We start from the raw sequence: 18,151 nt of genomic DNA, 5'->3' as shown, positions 1-18,151 counted from the left end.
GAGGCAGAAAAATAGAGAGAGAGAGAGAGAAAGAGAGACAACGGCTGTCACGTTCTGGCGAAACGGGCGAAGAGAGGAGCGAATCGACTTGGTCGATTTTAAATGAAGAACAATTCGAGTCAGTGAAATCACGTAGCGTTGTGCTCGATGCGTTTTCTTCGCATTTTTAGGCTCGAGAAGGTAGACGCTTCTCCGTGTGGCTGAAAAGAGAAGAAACTAGCGCGTCGCTCGCGCTAATTCCTCGCTTCCCACTCGTGTTTACAAGTAATTGTAAACTGCGAGGGAACTGTTGCTCGCTGCGAGCCGAAGAAAAACGCAATTAGCTGCTCCTGCAGCGCGTCCACGCTTCGCCGTTGTTTGCTGTTACGCCAGGCTTCGTACGCGACAGCGAACTGTTTCGTGAGAATGGGTCTTGGGTCTACTTTTAAGCGTTTTCCTTTCACGACTCGTGTCTTCATTGATGCTAAACTTCGCCTCCAAACTCGTAATAATTCCTGCAGCAATGTCGAAGGCACTGTATCAAATAAAACATAAAATATAAATCACCACAATTCACACACTTCTATCATCACAAGTTCCATCAAACTAAACATTCACTCAGAGAAGAAACAAATTTCATCTGAGAAACGTTTTCAATGGATAAGTTCAATTTTTCGATCAAGGAATCACGGAGGGAAGACATTCGTTTAATTTCATAAAATACAAAATATTAATATCTCATGTTACACAGGATCGATTTCTAAGGATACTTCATTCGTACACATTGGTTGCTCTCGTTCCAATGTGTTACAACCGGTATAAAGTAGAGAGAGAAAAAAAAAAAAAAAAAGAAGTGCGCAGACGTCGAAGCGGCAGCTATATCAGCTACCCGCGGATTTCGCAGTCAAGCGAATTCGTAATGGTGAATGTCAGGCCAGACGATCACGTAGCGAAGAAAAAAGGAGGCGGAAGTGCTCAAGGACCACGGTGATCGTCGATCATGAAGCGAGAACGCGACTATCCGCTATCCACGGCACGGATAATCAACGGAGGATCGCCACGCGACTGGTCCGATTTCGTAATCCGGTTTTCGAATTTCCACCTTCTTTCGTAACGATCCTGTACACCCGTGTCGAGGTTTCGTAACACGGTTTCGAGCTCATTGTCGAAACTGTGGGCACCACATTCTGGCAAGGTTTCTCCGACTGGTTACACTTTTACCGAGCCACCAGCATTGGGCGCCTGAATTTGTATCACTTTCAATCATGGATTTTAGCTTCCTTCTCGTTTCGTACGATTTTTTCACACAGGTTTTCCAATTTTCAAAAGAATTTCTTTTATTTTTCCCTTCCTTCTTTTAGATTGATTCGATTTTATTATTTCTCTCGTTTTACAAAATGCTCATGTAAGGTCTTGTCGGATGTATATACAGAACGTTGAAAAAAAAATGATATCTTCACGGGACGGCGGGCATAAAGTGACGTTAAAATAGAGTCCTATAAAAAGGTGAACTAAAAACTGGCTGTCGGTTTAATATATCATCGGTTGAATATATTTTTACAGATATTATGCAAGCTACGTGACCATAACGTTTGTCAACCATCGAGATTGCAGAAGAATAGAATTCCCTCGTTAACATACCGATTTAATCGTCATTGACGCAATCGAGGCATCTTCGTTTTAGATTTCTTCTAATCGAATCCGAGGGCGCTTCGTATCACTTTCGAAAAGGAGGAAAGATTTTTGCTTTCTTCTTCACAATTCATTTAATAACCATACATTATTTTAACTCCATCGCATAGGCTATATTCGTTCTAATATCTGTTGTATCGTCATGATTCGTTACCTTTATAGATTACAGTTTCCTTTTTTTTCATTCTTCATCTATTATCTAGTTTTTTTTTATTTCCGCGGTACCCTGCATTTGCAAATCCTGTCGATTCAATAAATTATCCATTGAATCTAATTGTTCGTTTCTCGTTCAAAACGTTCTATTAATTTCTTCCAATTGAAAGAAATTGTTAACGCGGTGGAATTTAATTGCAAACTTTTCCATTTCCCGTTACTGCAGGTGGAAATCGTATTCACCTGCAGGAAAATGTTTTCCGTTGGGTAAAGGTTAACGTTAACACACTTTCCAAGTTTTACACCGGTCGAAAGAAAAAGTACGCCTTTTACGGACACACAGACAATGCGTCAATCGGTTCTTGCCGTGACCCGCAATTTCCTTTCGTCGATTTCCACTGTGGAAAAGTGAAACTGTAATTTTATGCACCCAAGCGATTACGTAGTCTACTTTTGTTCTAAAGAGCCCGTGTCGATTGAATATTAATTCGCCCAATAGTTTTGCAAACGTTGCTGCACGAATGCTGTTGACAGTAAAACTATTCAGAAACGACCCATAAATCTGTTTAAAACAGCTAAATATATATTACCAACTACTAACCGTTGCGACAACAAGATATTAAATATTCAAGAAGTAAGCTTAGCTCGTTATCCATCGTCTAATGATCAATGAATATGAAAAGCATGTGCACTTGCCCATATTTTCTAATACATAAAACTCCTCTGTTAATGTACTTAAAAATTGTCAATGTTCTTGTCAAGTCTTTTTCATATTTTGTATATATTTCTATCTTCCTTATCTTCCTTATTCAAATTTTCATTCGATCAAAGAAAGTATATAAAAATAATTGGAACAGTGTGCATACACTTTTTATGCTCATCGTAGATATCACTGTATACTACAAAGCAAGATGGAATAGGAACCTATTAATAATAGGTCGTTAAACTACTAACAGATTCCAGTGTCAATATATCTGTTCCATCGCATTAGACACAAGAATATAATGCAACTAGATAGCAGATTTTTATGCATTTATATGAAACATGAGTTCAGAAAGAAATATATAGAGCGTAGACAATATATGTAAAGTATACACGATATTCAAAATACAATTTGCATTAAGTTATTTGCAAAGTAGAATAATTCCATTAAGTCAGCTCGTTTAATTCTGTTTATGAAATATCAACTCGCAGAAACGTCCAGACTGCCTACTAACAACGTATACTGTCCCTCAATACGCATACGATATCTACTAATTGCTACCTAAATATCATTTGTAAATGATAACTACATCAAGTATCCGTCAAGCTTAATAAATATCTACATTACAAAGTGGATACAACGGTGAAGCGGTCGTAAAAAGCTCCCAGAAAAGCGTACGCTTCCTAAGCTGCGATCCAATATTTCCTAAAAATTGCTTTCTTCGCATTTTGACCACGTTACAGTCTCGCTGCCACTGAATCTGCGAGGCGGACCAACGCGAACGATAAAAACTGGTCGAACAACTGCGCCAAGTAAACGTCATTCCATCCTAGCAGCCTCGTAAACCGAGGACGCCTCCTCCCGTTTCTAACCCATCTAACGCTCTGCGATTCGACTTGATACGGTTAAGTCGAATCTGAATTCGATCACGATCGCGTTAGAAAACAATGGGCAAGGTGCATCGCCGTTGCCAAACGCGAAAACAAAGAAAATCTCGACGTCGAACGGTACGTGGAAAATAACAATTTACAAAAGAGGAGCAGCTGATATTATTCACAACACTCCACGTAGTGTTTTATCAATTATTCATTGTTATTCATTGTTCGACATGTCAATTGATAATTCATATGGAAATATATGTTGTAATACGTCAGTCGACGGCTCGCATAGGTTAGAAAATTTCGCATTTAACAGCGTGACTATATCGAGGTCAATGATCCCGGTTAAATATCGCGCGGGAACGTTAATTAAGCGATTTTCCTACCTCGTCTCGTTGTTGGTTATCGTTGACAGTTGATTAATGAACGTATGCGACTGGATTTCGTTAGCTATCCATCACCTTTCACAACCTTACGAATTTATGCCGCCAATTTGGCTTCCCTACGACCGCCAAGTGGTAACTGCGGCGCCATCTGCCGAGTTAATTTCGCGTTAACAGTAATTCCGCTACCCGGCAGATGGCGCGACAGGGGTCGACTTTTCGCGCGAGTTTAAAACTTTCTCGAGACACGTACGTATGTGTTGTTACGCGAGTATTCCTCGACGTTTCGAATCGAAGACACAACGCAGACGACTATGCGACTTTTATGTTGAAAACTATTCAGAAATATAGAAACGTTATAAACAAGGATGAATAAGGTTGTTGAATTAAAAAGGAACCGACGAGACTCTTCAAAAATAAAGCAAAGGTATGGTAAGTAACCTTCGCTAACGTTCTATAACGTGTTATTATGGGGAATTTAAAATCGTAATATCGTCCCAGAAATTCGTACTCGTTGATTTTCCAGAAACACGGTTTCGCATTATACGCGAGGCAGAATAAGAAAGATCCGAGGCGGAGGAAAGGAGCTTATTTGCATCGAAAGTGGCACTACGGAGGAGAGACAAAAATATGATAACCCTCGATCGAAGGCAATCGTTTCACTTATGACCGTCATCGTCAATAAACAGCAGGGAAATTGGCATCGTTATCCGCGACAAAATATCTACTCTTGTCGGGGAGCAGCAGCGACTCTTCTTTCGATCAATTTTTTACGTTTCCCTGCCTGTCTCGCGGAGCGCATGAATGCACGCGTGTACGCGCGACAGGCACGAGTGCGCGACACGCGCGAGTCGTGACAGAAACTCGCGGTCGTTTCTTTTTCAACGGGGACAGGATTGGAGAAGCGAATCGGGGGCGGCGAACGGGGCGTCAGGGCACAGGAAATCTTTGCGCAACGGCGACAATTGCGATCGAACGCGCTGGATCACGCGATTCAACCGAAATTGCAGCCCGTCGGGAATTGCTGGTTGCATGGCAGCCGGTAATGGGTTACCTGGCCGTCGAGTTGCGAGCACGAGGTGCCCTTATCTGACCGTGATAACGCGATAAGCTAAGGCAAAGTACGTCGTGGCGCCCGCACCTCGAACCAGCCCGATATCGTGCGACCTAAATTCGCGAACCTCGCGTTGGTCATCGACTTCGACTGTTTTCTTCCACCGCGAAATCCCTGTTCACGCCACTCAGAATTCCTTACGCGGTCATTAAATAAAAAAAAAAAAAAAAACGCATCAGCGAGTCGAGCTTGGTCAATTGCGATTGCAATTTTTTTGTTTTATGAACGATATCAAAATAGCAGAGGGGATATCAGTTTTTCCGAGAAAGATGCGAGCCCACCAGTCCGCAAACAGGAACTCGGTCTATCGCTACTTCCGAAGCCACTGGCTTCCGGAAGCGCGAACCATCGCGCGCTAAATCGCCGCGAACTAGGCCGATCCTGGTCGACGAGAAGTTAGCTGGCGAGGATAGAGACTCGTTCGATCGAGCTCGCGTCAGAGGTTCTGTGAAATACGAAAGAGCGGTTATCGCGAGTCGAACGAGATCGTAACGTATGGCACGGCGAATGAGAATAATTTCCATTCCCTCTTCTGGTCGACGGAAGCGAGTTCTAACTAAGCGGCTAACTAGCCGTGGCGTTTATCGGTCAAAGCAGATAAGAAAAAATTCCACGGGAGCACGCGTCCCGCGTGAATCATCGTGAAAATTCGAGCGTGCGCTCGCGATTTCGATTAGCCGCTGGCTGACGTGGGTCAGGCATGGCCCGCACAGATGATACCGCCGATAGCGGTTCTGATAAGCGAAGCGACTGACTGATTACGCACCGACGACCTACATCAACGCCACGCACAACCTCTCTCGCCTCTCTCCGACGATAATTCCTTCTTCCAGTCCCATGGTTGCTCTTTTTCGTCCGCGAGACAGACCGCAGATGGCTGCGTTATCCGTTCGATTCTGATACTCCCTTCGTTGGTCCACGAACACTCTGTTCGCGTCGTTGATCTCGATCCTCGAAATTGGGGAGTTCGTGGAATTCAACGATGAAGGGCATGGTCAGTGATAAACTGGATGGTACCGCTCGCTTGATATTCCTCGGGTTTCCCTTCGAAAGTCCCTGAATTCGTGCTACGTGCAACAGGGAATCTTCGAGGTTACGTAACGGAGCGAGCCACAGCGAGTGCAGATAAGAGTAAAAATGGAGGGAAGGTGCAGGGGGCGAAGAGAGAAAGCAGGGTAGCCAGTGTTTGCCACAACGCGCGAAGAGGAGTCGCCTCCTCCGGTTGTCTCGTTGATAAGCGGCTGATAAGTGAAACGGTGTTAAATATAGAACGTCCCGATGCTCTCTCCTCGGTCACGTTGCGTATCGACGCGATGTCTGTTCGCCGGTGCGCGGATATGTCAACGATACGTGTCCCTCTCCTACGTTCTCCTACTCAGCCGTTGCAATTACGTCGCGACTGTACACGTTCCTCGTTAACCTGACCCGTCGACTCGCTTTTCGACCGGAGAACGCTGTCACGATTGGCATCGACGTTATCCGCGGCGTTTAACGCCATATTGGATAACTCTCAGAGCTGAGGATCGCGCATCCACGCGCGAATCCTCGTTTATTCGTGACCAGAGTATCCCTGGCTACCCTGCGCCGAACCAGTTCGTACTTTCCAAGAGGAAATAAGATAAATCGACGCGACTCGTGTGGGAGCCACGATCTGTACACGAATAAACGCGAAAGCGGAGGACGAAGATCTACTTCCATTCGCGTGGTCCCCGGCTTGCAGTACCCCACCACAGCTTTCGCGAGTGCCCACCTCCAGCGTGACTTCCGGTTCTCTAAACCGCAGCCGGACGCGGGCTGGAAGCGTGGACGGAAGGTCGCCGGAAGTTTCATCGAAGGACATCGTGCTCGATCGTTGTTCCCAAGATTACCACTGAATTTTCATTGGTAACCGTAAGAACTCGCTGACTTCCTCTCGATTTCGCGCGAATGATTCTCGAACGAATCGAAACGGCACGGACAAAGTTATCCCAGTCGGATAACCTCGATTTTCGATAATCATCCGACGCCCTGGCAATTTGAAACTGCCGTGCTCGTGAAAAAAGGGCGCGAGAAGCGTCGTCGCGAATTATTTTCGACTTAAAACCACATCAACGCGAGCTCCGCTGACCGAGCGACCCATCAACGGCCTAACTGTCCCATAAAAAGGAATGGGGGCCTAACCTAGCCGGGGGAAAGAAACGTAAAAGGGATAAATAGCGCGCGGAATAGTCGGGGGCCATCGCTGGCAAAGAAACAGTCCGCGTTCGGCCGATGGAAAATTAAACGGTCGACACGTGTGTGCGTGTGTCTGCTCGAGTTGGAATAATAATTATATGGGCCACTGCAGCGGGTGCGTGGGAGGAACCGTGGCAGCCCGACATATTGTCATTAACCTCCGTCCCATCAGCGGCGTTTCATGCTCACGGAGGCGCACGAACACGGACAACAGCCACTGGTCTGGCACGAGTGCATTTACGTAACTGTTGCACTAATCCGCCGTACGAGTCGATACCACGCGACGACTGCTTCGTCTCTGAAGGCTTCCAATCGAAAGTCGTGCAGAAATTCGCCATCAAGATACCAACGATCGCGTACGATTAATTGCGATCGAGTAATGTTTAATTCCACCCTAAGAGCAACTGTCGAAGCTATCGTTCGAGCGGATTTCGTAAAACAGCCGGGCTAACCATATCAGTCTTCCAGCTGATCTCGTACTCCAGCGTCTCAGAGAACGCGCGAGCTCTAAATAACGCGCAGTATACACGTTACTCTATTTGGTAGTATTAACCTCGTGTTGTAGCTACGCGTGTGCGTGGAGCGCCGACACAGAGCACACACGTGCTCGCTTTCAGTGTTAGACCCTGCGAGTATCGCTCACGCGAACCGTGTGCATCATCGCGCACGCACACGTTCGTGCATCGCCACTCAAGGCCGTATCTGCATCCTGCTGCAATTCACACAGTGCCACCCGCTATTAGCCAGTGGAAAATCCGACGTGGGTTCTCAGACGAGATCCGGGACCGTGGAAAAAGGGAAACGCGTGTGGTTAGGTGCGAACCCTCCTGGTTGCGACGCTGCACGACCCACCGGGCATTCAATCGGCTCTTCTATCCTGGGGAACGTCGAGATCGTTCCGCGAATTTATCGAAAAATCTAATTCGATACGTATGCGATTACTTGCGAATGGGAGTGTACGTTGTGGTGATGTTGTTTAAAATTTTTGCGAGCTTGTTTCTCGTATCTACCGTCATTGCGAGCAGACATGCGGGTCCAATCGCCAACACTCGCGAACGAATTAACCATATCGCGCCAAAAACAGCTTAGAACCCTCTCTCGATAATGGAGTTCGTTTCGTAATCGGTATTACCAGCCCACGTATACGCGGTTAAACAGAATTTCCAGGTCCCATGGACTCGGATGGAAGAGCGTGGAACAGCACCGGAAGGAGAGGCGTATCAATTTAACGATCTTGTCAATTAGCAGCTGATATACAAGGGAAATATTAGCCGAGTGACGTTCGTCGATCTCGTTATACAAACTTAATTTTATGTTATGAAATCCATCGCGCGGCTCGCCTGGCGGATACGTCCGTCAATGGCGCGCGAAGGGTGAGGGAATTAAATCGGATTTATTGAAGGAAAGAAAAAACGTAAACGAGCGATCTAAGTGGAAAGCCGAGTTCCGCTGATAGCTGGCGATTATCGGGGACATAATTTATCAATGTAAAGAGTTGGCGTGCGGTTAATCGACAAAGAACGAAAGCAAAAGGATGAATCAGCGCGATGAGGCGTGCGGCTCGTTGTGAAAAAAAAAAGAGAGAAGAAATTCAAGCGTCGCTCCTCGCGACCGGCGCAAGAAAAGTTATTACAGTGGACAATCGATAGTTCGGCCCAATAAAACGACAGGCTAGGGCGAGCGCGCGTAACTCGCAGAGGAACAAGAGGGAGAGAAAGTTTGCACCCTGCTCGCGATAAAAGTAGCCAATTAGCACATATCGCTGGGCAGAGAGAGAGAGAGAGAGAGAGAGATGTAACATCGAACCCTGTTTTTAGATCGCTTCGAGACGCGTTACTCGTTAGCCGCGCGATCAGCTGGCTCTGCGTGGCAGAAAATTCAAAGATTCGCTGCATTCTAACGATCAGAGGTGGTTCTCGACCCTGTAGGAGCCTTAGCTACCGTGTGATCGAAAAATTCTCACGGCTAACGGAAAAATCCATGACTAACCCGATCCGCGTTACAATTGCGTCGAACCTCGCGAGAGCGGAAGGCCTCCAAGTCCAGGAGAACGGCGTCCACCCTCTACGGAGCATACTAACGTCCGGGCTTATCGTCCACGTCCATCGTTTCTGTATCGCGATCGTCGTTAAACGCGCCTCCGACTCGGTGGCTCGCGTGCATCGACGCGAGCACGCGAGAACGGTGCAGTATGGCAGTAGTGCAAGCAATCACTTGGATTGACGGAAGTGGACACGAGAGACACGACGAGCGGCTGGGACCGGGTGTAGAAGGGGGCCAGCGGGGGCCGCGCGAGAGGAGAACGTGGCCGGTGACGTCACATCCGGTTGCTCGTCGACGTTTCACTCTCTTTTTCTCGCAGACCGCGCGACCGACCGAAAGAAACGCGAACGCGTGCACTGAATTCCTCATCTGCCGCGTGTTCTCCGCTTATGCTTCCTCAGCGGTGTTCGACGGCGTTACTTTTCTCACGGAAATCGCATACACCCAGTTTCCAAGGAATTTACGAAGCTAACCAAAACGACAAATTTCGCGAGAACCTTTTCGCAAAGAATGATCTCTCAGTTTCGAGTCGGACGTCTTAGAGTTTCCGCTCCAAAGAGAAAACAGAGACTCATAGTTCTCCATAAATGGAAATCGAACTACACCGTGGTGACCAGTCGACGATAGAGAAAATCCGATCACTTACCTATCTTACTGTTGGGACTATAAGGATCGTAGCTGCTGGTGCTCATGGGACTGGCGTATCCATTATTGCTGCCTGGCTGTTGCTGATGCGCCAGGGGGCTGGAATGGGCCAGGGGCGGTTGCTGTTGCTGCGTGTCGGTCAGCTGTTGCTGGGGCGTCGTGTAGACCACGTGCTGGTTCTGCAACGCAGCGGACGGCGAGCCCGGGCTGTTCGTTGAAAGCCAGTCGTCCGGTCTGGCGGTTTTGTTGGCGCTCGCGATACCGGCGAAGAGGCTGGTGGCCGCGGTGATCGGCCCTGTTACCGACGAGGGCGTCGAGGACGTGCCAGCCAGGTGTTCAGGCGTCTCAGCCTTGACCAACGTCAAGGACGCCGCTCCAGCGACCACGGAGGCGATCGTTCCGACGCTCGCCGCCCCGGTGCTCGAGCCCCCGTTGGTCGTGTCCATGCTGGAGTCGCTGGTGTCCATGCTGGACGCGGCTGGATCCGCAGTGGCTAACCTGGAAGTGGCTGCCAACACGACACCCCCCGTGCCAACCACTCCCGACGCCTCATCGTAACGCACCGCTACGTTGCCGCTCACTAAGCTGGCCACCGTGACGGCTCCTCTGCTCACCTCTGTTCACTTGCCACTTAGAATCCCTTTGCTGCGATCTTATTCGGCCTACTGGGAACCTCTACCAACTTCTCTGATGGTTGATCGGTAGGATCGGGATGGCCGGTTGGCGGGTCGCGAGACCTGCTGGCGTGGAAGGCAGTGGTTTCCGTCGTTTAGAGGCGGCAGGCTCGGAACGCCGTCGAACCTGAGCCCTGGCTGCTTCTGGATGCTCTCGTCAACGACTCTATACGCGTTTCTATATTCTCGAGGGGTTAGTCGCGAGCGATTCCTCGACCGATTCGCTCGGCTCGATCAACTATTATGCGCGTGCTTATGCTTTGTAGACGACGCAACGGCGCGACTAGTCGCGATCCACCAGTCCGCGCGCCTGGGCTTGTTTTGTACACTCTCGTCGAGGGACTTCCTCTACCGCATCTTGAAGTGCGCCTCGAACGGAGGCTCCAGGTGCATACTGGTCGTGTCAGATCGTCGCCCGTTGCTGTCTTGAGGTATCTGAAACAGATCGGAAGCCAGTCGACGTTAAAAGAAATTCAACGGGGACGTCCATTAGGTGGTGCTAATTGGTGAAGGTGTTTTACATTACGAGAAATTACACACACACCACCAGGCTGGTCGGGGTTCGGCCGTTCGCATTTCCATACCAATTAACACACCAGCGCTCGCTTTATCGGTAAAGGATCTCGACAGCTTATTGGGAAGGACGCGATATTTTTACGCCTGTCACGCTACGACGATTAAACGCTGCGGTAGGTAGCGTAACTGGAGATTAAATTAGGATCGTTATATTCGATAGTAAATTGCTGTTAGGTAAGTCGAATTCTCCGAGGAGCCGTGGAAATCTCATCTCATCTCGAGAATTTTCCTCCGTTTCTAATCACGTTTTAATCGCACCCCCTGCATTAGAAAAAGACGTACAATCTTGATGAATCCAACGAACCAATCTGAATCGAGAGTCGCGGATTCCCAAGCCGTATTAATAATGCATCGATCCGCGATCAAAATATCATCTCGAGGTTATATATTTTTGCATGAACCGCGTGTAGAGGAACGTGGCGTAAAAGAGACCACACGACGCGGCGTTAGATACAAGGGTATTCCAGAATGGCTGCCGATCGACGCCACGCAATTTCCTTCTGCGTAGAGAAATCGCGGGTAATGATACGCTTCGACGATCGAACGGGCAGCGATGAAACGGGAGCTGGATACCCCTGGTCCCCCGATCTAAACTTTCAGTCGGCTGAAACGCGCGCACCAGGGCCAATAAACTTCTTCCAGTAGGCGACAACCGCGTTTAAACGACGGTTCAGCAATTCCCAACCTAACCGCAAAGTCCCTTTCGTAATGGGACCTTTGATGGCCGGCTTCGTAATTCTGGCTTCCCATAAACATCCATTCCATTATCCGGGATATTCGCGTGTGGAGCTCGAAATCGATTTACTTTCGTCGAATAAAAAGTAAACGTATAAGCCCCGATCTTCGGCTGTGTGCGCGTAACTTCACTTTTATCGGGGACCGCAATTGCCGTCGCGTTTCCTCGAACGCCTCGAATCGGAAAGCAGGAATGGATCTGACAAGGCGGTCGACGGTTCGATGCAACCGAGTCACGTGGAAATTGAGCAATTGAGAAAGAAGAAGATTACGAAAACGCACGAGTTGCGTCTCGGAGACACGTCGGTTGGGACAATGCAACTGTAAATTGATAGGATGCTCGTCGGTAGTGGGACATGTTTTTTATCGTGGAACGACGAGTGAAAGTGGCTGCTGGTCACGTGGTTCGTCGGGTTCCTCGTGGAAATAACAAACGAAAAATTGTAGACGCTTCAAACGATTGGACGATTACCTTCTAATTCGAACTGTCTTTCTGGTAACCCTTTGAAAATTCAGGATGTCGCGAGAACTTCACATTTCCCTCCAATACAGGGAAAACCTTTCCATATCACATGTAGCGATCCAATTTCTGCTCAAAAGTCACAACAAATCACTCGTGCAAGAAGCAACAAGAACCAGCTGAACGATGACACTGTGCAAGGTTCGAAACACTTGATTTTTGAACTTCAACGAATCACATGGGCCGCGAATTCCGCGTACGACGACCGCCGCGCCATCTAGATCGCTCCAGACAGGCTCCTAACGAGGCTAAGAGGCACTGGGGATTCCCAGTCGCGAGATCGAACGAACAAAGTGGATGAAACGCTCGCGAATCAACGTGGAACGCGCGATTCGAGGGGACGAGTTGCGTAGCGTGACGCGGTTGCCCAAACCATCCCCTCCATGGTGCCCGATGGGCCTTGAAACGGTGACCAATGGCAGAACGAGTAGGTCTGCGACTTTCTACGCAGCTCCGGCCTACCTGGCCCCAAAAAGAGGACTAGGAATTCCGATTGCGGCGCGCTTCGCCTCTGACCCCCCTCTCCAACCCCATTGGGCCGTCGCCTCTTTTGTTTACCTGTCTCCTCGAACCCAATAACGGGCATCCAGCGTTTCCTGGTGCTTCGCTGGGACCTTCCAAACGAGTTACGTCGGTTTTCCAATTTTTCGAGGGGCGGTTCACTTCCTTCGAAACCGTGCGCGAGACCAGGTGGGGTTGCTCGAGGTTGCACGACGCCTCGCGACATTCCCTTCTCGTTCACGAAGATCGAATCATTTTTCTCTCGCGAGTGAGATACGACTTTGACGGCCTCGAGGATTGCCACGTCAATGGCAGACGGATAGTTCCGGTGTTCCAGAGCAGATCTATCGATCAACTGCTCGCGCCGTTGCAACGAGGGATCGTGCGCCCGAAAACAGCGATTTATTAATCACCGTTGTCATCTGGAACATGCACGGGTGACTTCTGACAATAGCAGCCTGGTAGGCCGTGTGTCACCGGCAGAACGACCAAGTTCGCTCTGCATGTCGTTGCGAGCCGAATAATCGATCGTTGAAGTCGTGGTCGCATCGACGTCGCTGGGACCGGATTCGAATGTACGTTTCGACACGACGCGGCGATCGAATTCAACGTCGACCACCGAATCCCAATCGATCGGCTACGATCTTTCGATAAATTCGAAAATACCATCGACGAGTGCCCGCCAAGCCAACAAGTAGCCGTTCGATCTGGTTTCCATCGGTTCGCAGACTCCTGAGAGGCCTCCGCGAGTGAAACACTTGTGTGCAACATGCAAATTCGATCGAACCCCGTAGGCAGGCATCGCGGGACGGCGAAACGGGGGTAGAAAGTTCCGAAAGTACGTCGAGAGGGGATGAAAACCGTACGAGTAGTCGTGCAGCTCCTAGAATATCGATCCGGCCGCGGTCTACGCCCCTTCTCCCGCGTTCCTGGCGCCTAACTCATGGGGATTCTGGGTAGAGGGGCAGCCTAACCTTCGACACTAACCCTGACCCACCCCACTGTGGTCGCCCGCCAATTTCTGCCTTCCTTTCGCGACACTCTTTCGCGTTTCTCTCTCTCTCTCTCTCTCTCTCTCTGTCTGTACCTGTCCCTCTGCTTCGCTCCTCTCGACAGACCCTTGCTCTTACATTCCCCTCGAAACCGCTATGAAAATGGCGCGCGAGGGTTCGCGTGGATGTTTGAAAAATTTGATAACAACCGCTTAAGTCTCTCCGTGGAAAGAGGGATTTTTGCTGGCTGACGCGAACGATCGTCGAGAGCCGAGCGAACCCAACCCAGCCAGCAGGATTCCCAATAATTACGGCTGGAAAGTGCCCGGCCCCTGTTTCTTGCCGCGCTCTTCCGTTTTCATCGCGAAAGCCAGGGTGAAACGCATCGCCGTGGCTGTATCGAAACACGTCCGGATATTATTACGGATATTGAATCCATGTCGGGCTTGGACGTGCACGTCGAATCGCAAATTGAACGCGGTCGGATACGCGTCTGCCAGGATGGCAACGGGCCCCGGGTAGCCGCGACGTTGCGCAACGCGAAATTATATATCAACAGGTAGCCGTTCGCGGTTTTTCTCGCATTAACGCCATTAAATCGCGACGAAACTCTAGACAGCCGCGGAGTGTGTGTGTGTGGACAGTGAATTTCCTATGGACGGGGAGAGCCGACGACGGGCGACAGGACTGGAGGGATGATTGGGTACCGCATTGCGTTCGGGTTGTCGAGAATTTTGATACGCGCGATTCGATTGTTGGTTAACATCGTCTGGGTGGTCCTACGGGAGGGTAAATTCGACTGGTGACAACGGTGAAATGACGACAAACGGTCGTGGGATAGACGAAACCAAATATTTGGGGTGGGTGGTTAATTAAGCGTGGCTGTTTCCGGATGAGGGGTGGTTGGGAAGGTAAATTCAATTTGGTATCTGAAAATTCCATAGCGTCGCGGTAAAAACTATTCCAGAGGCTATAGATAGTAATCTGGACGAATCAGAGGACGATCGATAGAACGTTCCCGGTCGTAGGGCAATCCTTTGTTTCGCTACCCCTAGATTTCAGGATTCCTCGAGAAGCGCGTCGATTCCCTGCGGGACTACCGTGAGACCTCTCCTCGTCTCCTGGTTTCCTGGCTCGACAGAGACGTCATTGGCCCTTCCTTCCTCCCACTCTCGCAGAATTTTAAGCGTAGGACGTTTGTGGGAATTCATAAGGGTGGTAAAAGGTACGCGTCGTATTTGTGCTCGTCGAAAACGACGACTCTGAGGATAACGGTGATGCACGATGTTAAAAAAATAATAATACGCAGTCGGAGAGAATCCATGAATTATCGAACAAACGTAGAGAGGGAGGGAATAAATAGATGCTGCAGAACGGATGGAACGAGGAGCCGAGGAAATCGAGGGAAAATAACGTTGGCGGCGCAAACAGGACATCTAGGTCAATGCCTGGCCTAGCTCTAGGATACGAATCCCGGCTGCGACCTCGGAGCAACAAATCCCTCCACCCTGCAACCCCCTCCAGACAAGCCATGAACCTTTCCGCTAGCTACTCGAGGCTGCTGGAGGTCGCATCCAACCCTGTTACTCGACGCGTTTTAAACTCCCCGTGTACCACGTAGAATCTAGATTCCAAAGATATGGATCGCGAGCAAAAAATTGCGTGAAATTTTCTGATCGACGATGACGAAGGAATTTCACGTTTGAAAGGACAGTGATCGCAAAAACGTCAAGGCTGACGATCGAGGAACACGGTTTGCGATCGGGCAGATAAATTCGACGATCATTATTCCGGTAGCTTTGTTTCATCGAATCCAACGGTACACCACGAAAGTGATTGAACAGCTCGCTCGAACAAAGAATACCCTCGAGCGATTGCTTGCACGTTGCCACCTCGTCAGCAGGGGAAAAGGAGATCCATGGAAGGCGGCCAGCCCAGGGCCAGAGTCTGCGGTCGGACGAGGAGTCGTTAGGCGGTGATACAGGACTGCAGGGGCACAGTGATCCAACGAGGATGGAGAAAGCGGAGAGGACATCTAGGTCAATGCCTGTCCTCGCTCCAGGGTTCGTATCCCGGCTACAACCTCCGATCAACACCCACCCTGCAACCCCCTCTGCGTCGAGACTGTATCCAACCACCACGCCTCCAGCGGCGTGTGGCATATCTGGAAAGGACGCCATAGCTGGGTGTCTACAGGGTGAGGCGGAAGGAGATTGGAATCTCTGTATTAAATATCCGCGCGATTGAAATATCGCTCGAAAAGGATTAGACCAGACGCGAGGAGCGATCCATCGGGCGGAAGAAATTAATCAGACGTCCAGGTTCGAATCATCCCCCTTTCCAACCGCGATACGACTTTCGCCCCACCCAGTATACGCGTCTACCTAGGTTTCTCCCTCTCGCTGGGCCGTGTCTCACTCTCTCCTGGTAACTAGGCCATCAGATCGATCCTGCAGCGGCACCAACACCGCTGCAAGCGCTGCCACCACCGCGGCAGCCTGTCGTCTCAAGTTTCTCCGGCTTGGTCTGGGTTAGGTCTGGGTTAGATCCTCTTCGAGGCCACTCCAGACTTCGGGTTCTGGCCGCGGTGGGCCGAGGAAGACGCTGTAACCCGGTGGGACGTGTACCGCCGATCACGTGCACCTCGCACAATGGTGCAGCGGTGAATTATTCCCGGCTGAGATCGGTTTTTGGCGCCGCAGGTTGGCACCGAGCGTGGGGCTTTCAATGGCTTGACTACGAATTCATTAAAGCCCGCTGGTGCGCCGCGAAAAACGGTTCAATGGAAAAATTGTTGTCCGCCAAGCGATTAGGGTCAGTGGAATGCTTGTCGGAGTGGTAAAATTCCGCGGTTATGTTTGGTAATTGGGTTTAATTGTCTTGAAATATTGTTTCCAGATTACCGCCTGCCAGAGTGTCCCGATTAGACGGCACTACTGTTTAGCATAATGGCACCGTCGGGTATACGCGGACTTTAATGACGCGAAATGACTAGAAAACTATTTGTACACTGCGCCAGCACCTAGCTTTTCTATCAGCTACAATTTTTCGCGTACGTGTATTTAAAACTAACAGACAGACTACTTAATTGATAATGGTCTGGTAATTGCCAGCCTGGACGAGCGTGACAAAATGGCGAGACCGTTTTATTAACCCAACCTATTCAAAACAGATATCGATCTGACCTGGACGTGAAATTGGTCGTGGCTCGATTTTTCCACTGCACACGCGGAGAAACCGAAGATCCCGACTAGGCGCTGACCCCGATCCTTGCATCGAGGCCGCGATTATCACGACCAGACGCGCGGTACCATGCCTTTTCGTCCACGTTACGACAGCCATTACGTAATTGTTACGCTGGCTAGACGTTTCAAAGGAGTCCCATTTATCTTCCCGCCGTGAACGTCGTGGCTTAATTTTAACGCGTTAAGCGTCGCTAAGGGTCTATCACTCGGTTCGTGAAGCGAATTATATCACCAATTACGAGAAAGAGAGAGAGAGGATTCAAAGTAATTCAAATAAAAAATTCATTTTCAAATCGAGTTCAACTTTCTTCCGCGCTCTTAATAGGAAAAAGTGGAATAGACCTTTCCCAGACAGCGGATGCGCTTTAGAACAATCGATAGAGCTCGACACTGATCCAAATGAGCAATCTGATGTTTACAGAATACAGTCTGATCGCGTTTGCTGTCTGCTGACCCGCAAGTGGGTCGCAACAGTCTCCGTCTGGAAGTTCACGGTCTGCACCAAGAAGAAACGCGTTATCATCTCCTCGACACGATTGTGACCCATCCCCAAATGAATGAAGCTGAAATTTCTACATCTGTCCATACCCCTGAATCTCGATCGTAGTAATCGGCGGAAATTAACAAGCACAGCAACCAGAGGAAAAATGTTCGCGCAGGAACCGCGTGTGCGCTAGCTGGGAATGCAGTGAAAAATTTCAATTGAATGGAAAGTAGTAACTTTTCAAAGAAGCCAGTTTCCCATTCAGAATCCCGTTCGCGCTTCCTCCTAATTAACGTTCGAGCCTAAGTCGAGCGTTAACAACGTGGGATTACATAAAATTTCGCCTGGCCTTCTAGATCAGCCGATTTTTAGGTTTACTAATCATTTCGAGCCCCATCGTTATCCCACAATGGCGCTCGAATCCGCTCGTAATAGCTTTTAAGGGAAAGCTCGTTAGTTAATTGGAAGATTACAGCCCTCGTGAATAAACATATCAATCGATCGACTCTTCTTCCTCTCTTTTTTTTTTTGTTTCTTTCGCGTTACATTTCGCAACGAACGTAAATCTCGTCGGAGAATTTTTTCAGACGAGAACACAGGCCTCGAAGATCGCGAGATTC

The 18,151-nt window shown here is 49.1% G+C and overlaps 1 protein-coding gene and 1 long non-coding RNA gene across 4 annotated transcripts in view; both read right to left on the bottom strand.

The window, feature by feature from the left end:
- Positions 1–10,463, bottom strand: part of Ecr (ecdysone receptor) — a 38,777-nt gene extending 28,314 nt beyond the window's left edge. For all 3 annotated transcript variants that reach the window (XM_076901335.1, XM_076901336.1, XM_076901337.1), the window contains exon 1: positions 9,806–10,463. In XM_076901335.1, coding sequence (XP_076757450.1) covers positions 9,806–10,271 — 466 coding nt within the window. In that variant the 5' untranslated portion in view covers positions 10,272–10,463. The remainder of the gene's footprint in view (positions 1–9,805) is intronic.
- Positions 10,464–10,533: 70 nt separating this feature from the next.
- Positions 10,534–18,151, bottom strand: part of LOC143427337 (uncharacterized) — a 44,139-nt gene continuing 36,521 nt past the window's right edge. The window contains exon 3 of the long non-coding RNA XR_013102297.1: positions 10,534–10,913. This is a non-coding gene — a long non-coding RNA (uncharacterized LOC143427337). The remainder of the gene's footprint in view (positions 10,914–18,151) is intronic.

This window comes from Xylocopa sonorina, chromosome 9 (assembly GCF_050948175.1).
Source record: "Xylocopa sonorina isolate GNS202 chromosome 9, iyXylSono1_principal, whole genome shotgun sequence".
NCBI classification, from domain to species: domain Eukaryota; kingdom Metazoa; phylum Arthropoda; class Insecta; order Hymenoptera; family Apidae; genus Xylocopa; species Xylocopa sonorina.
Note: the sequence above shows the minus strand (reverse complement) of the source record. Positions and strands in the feature narration are given on the sequence as shown.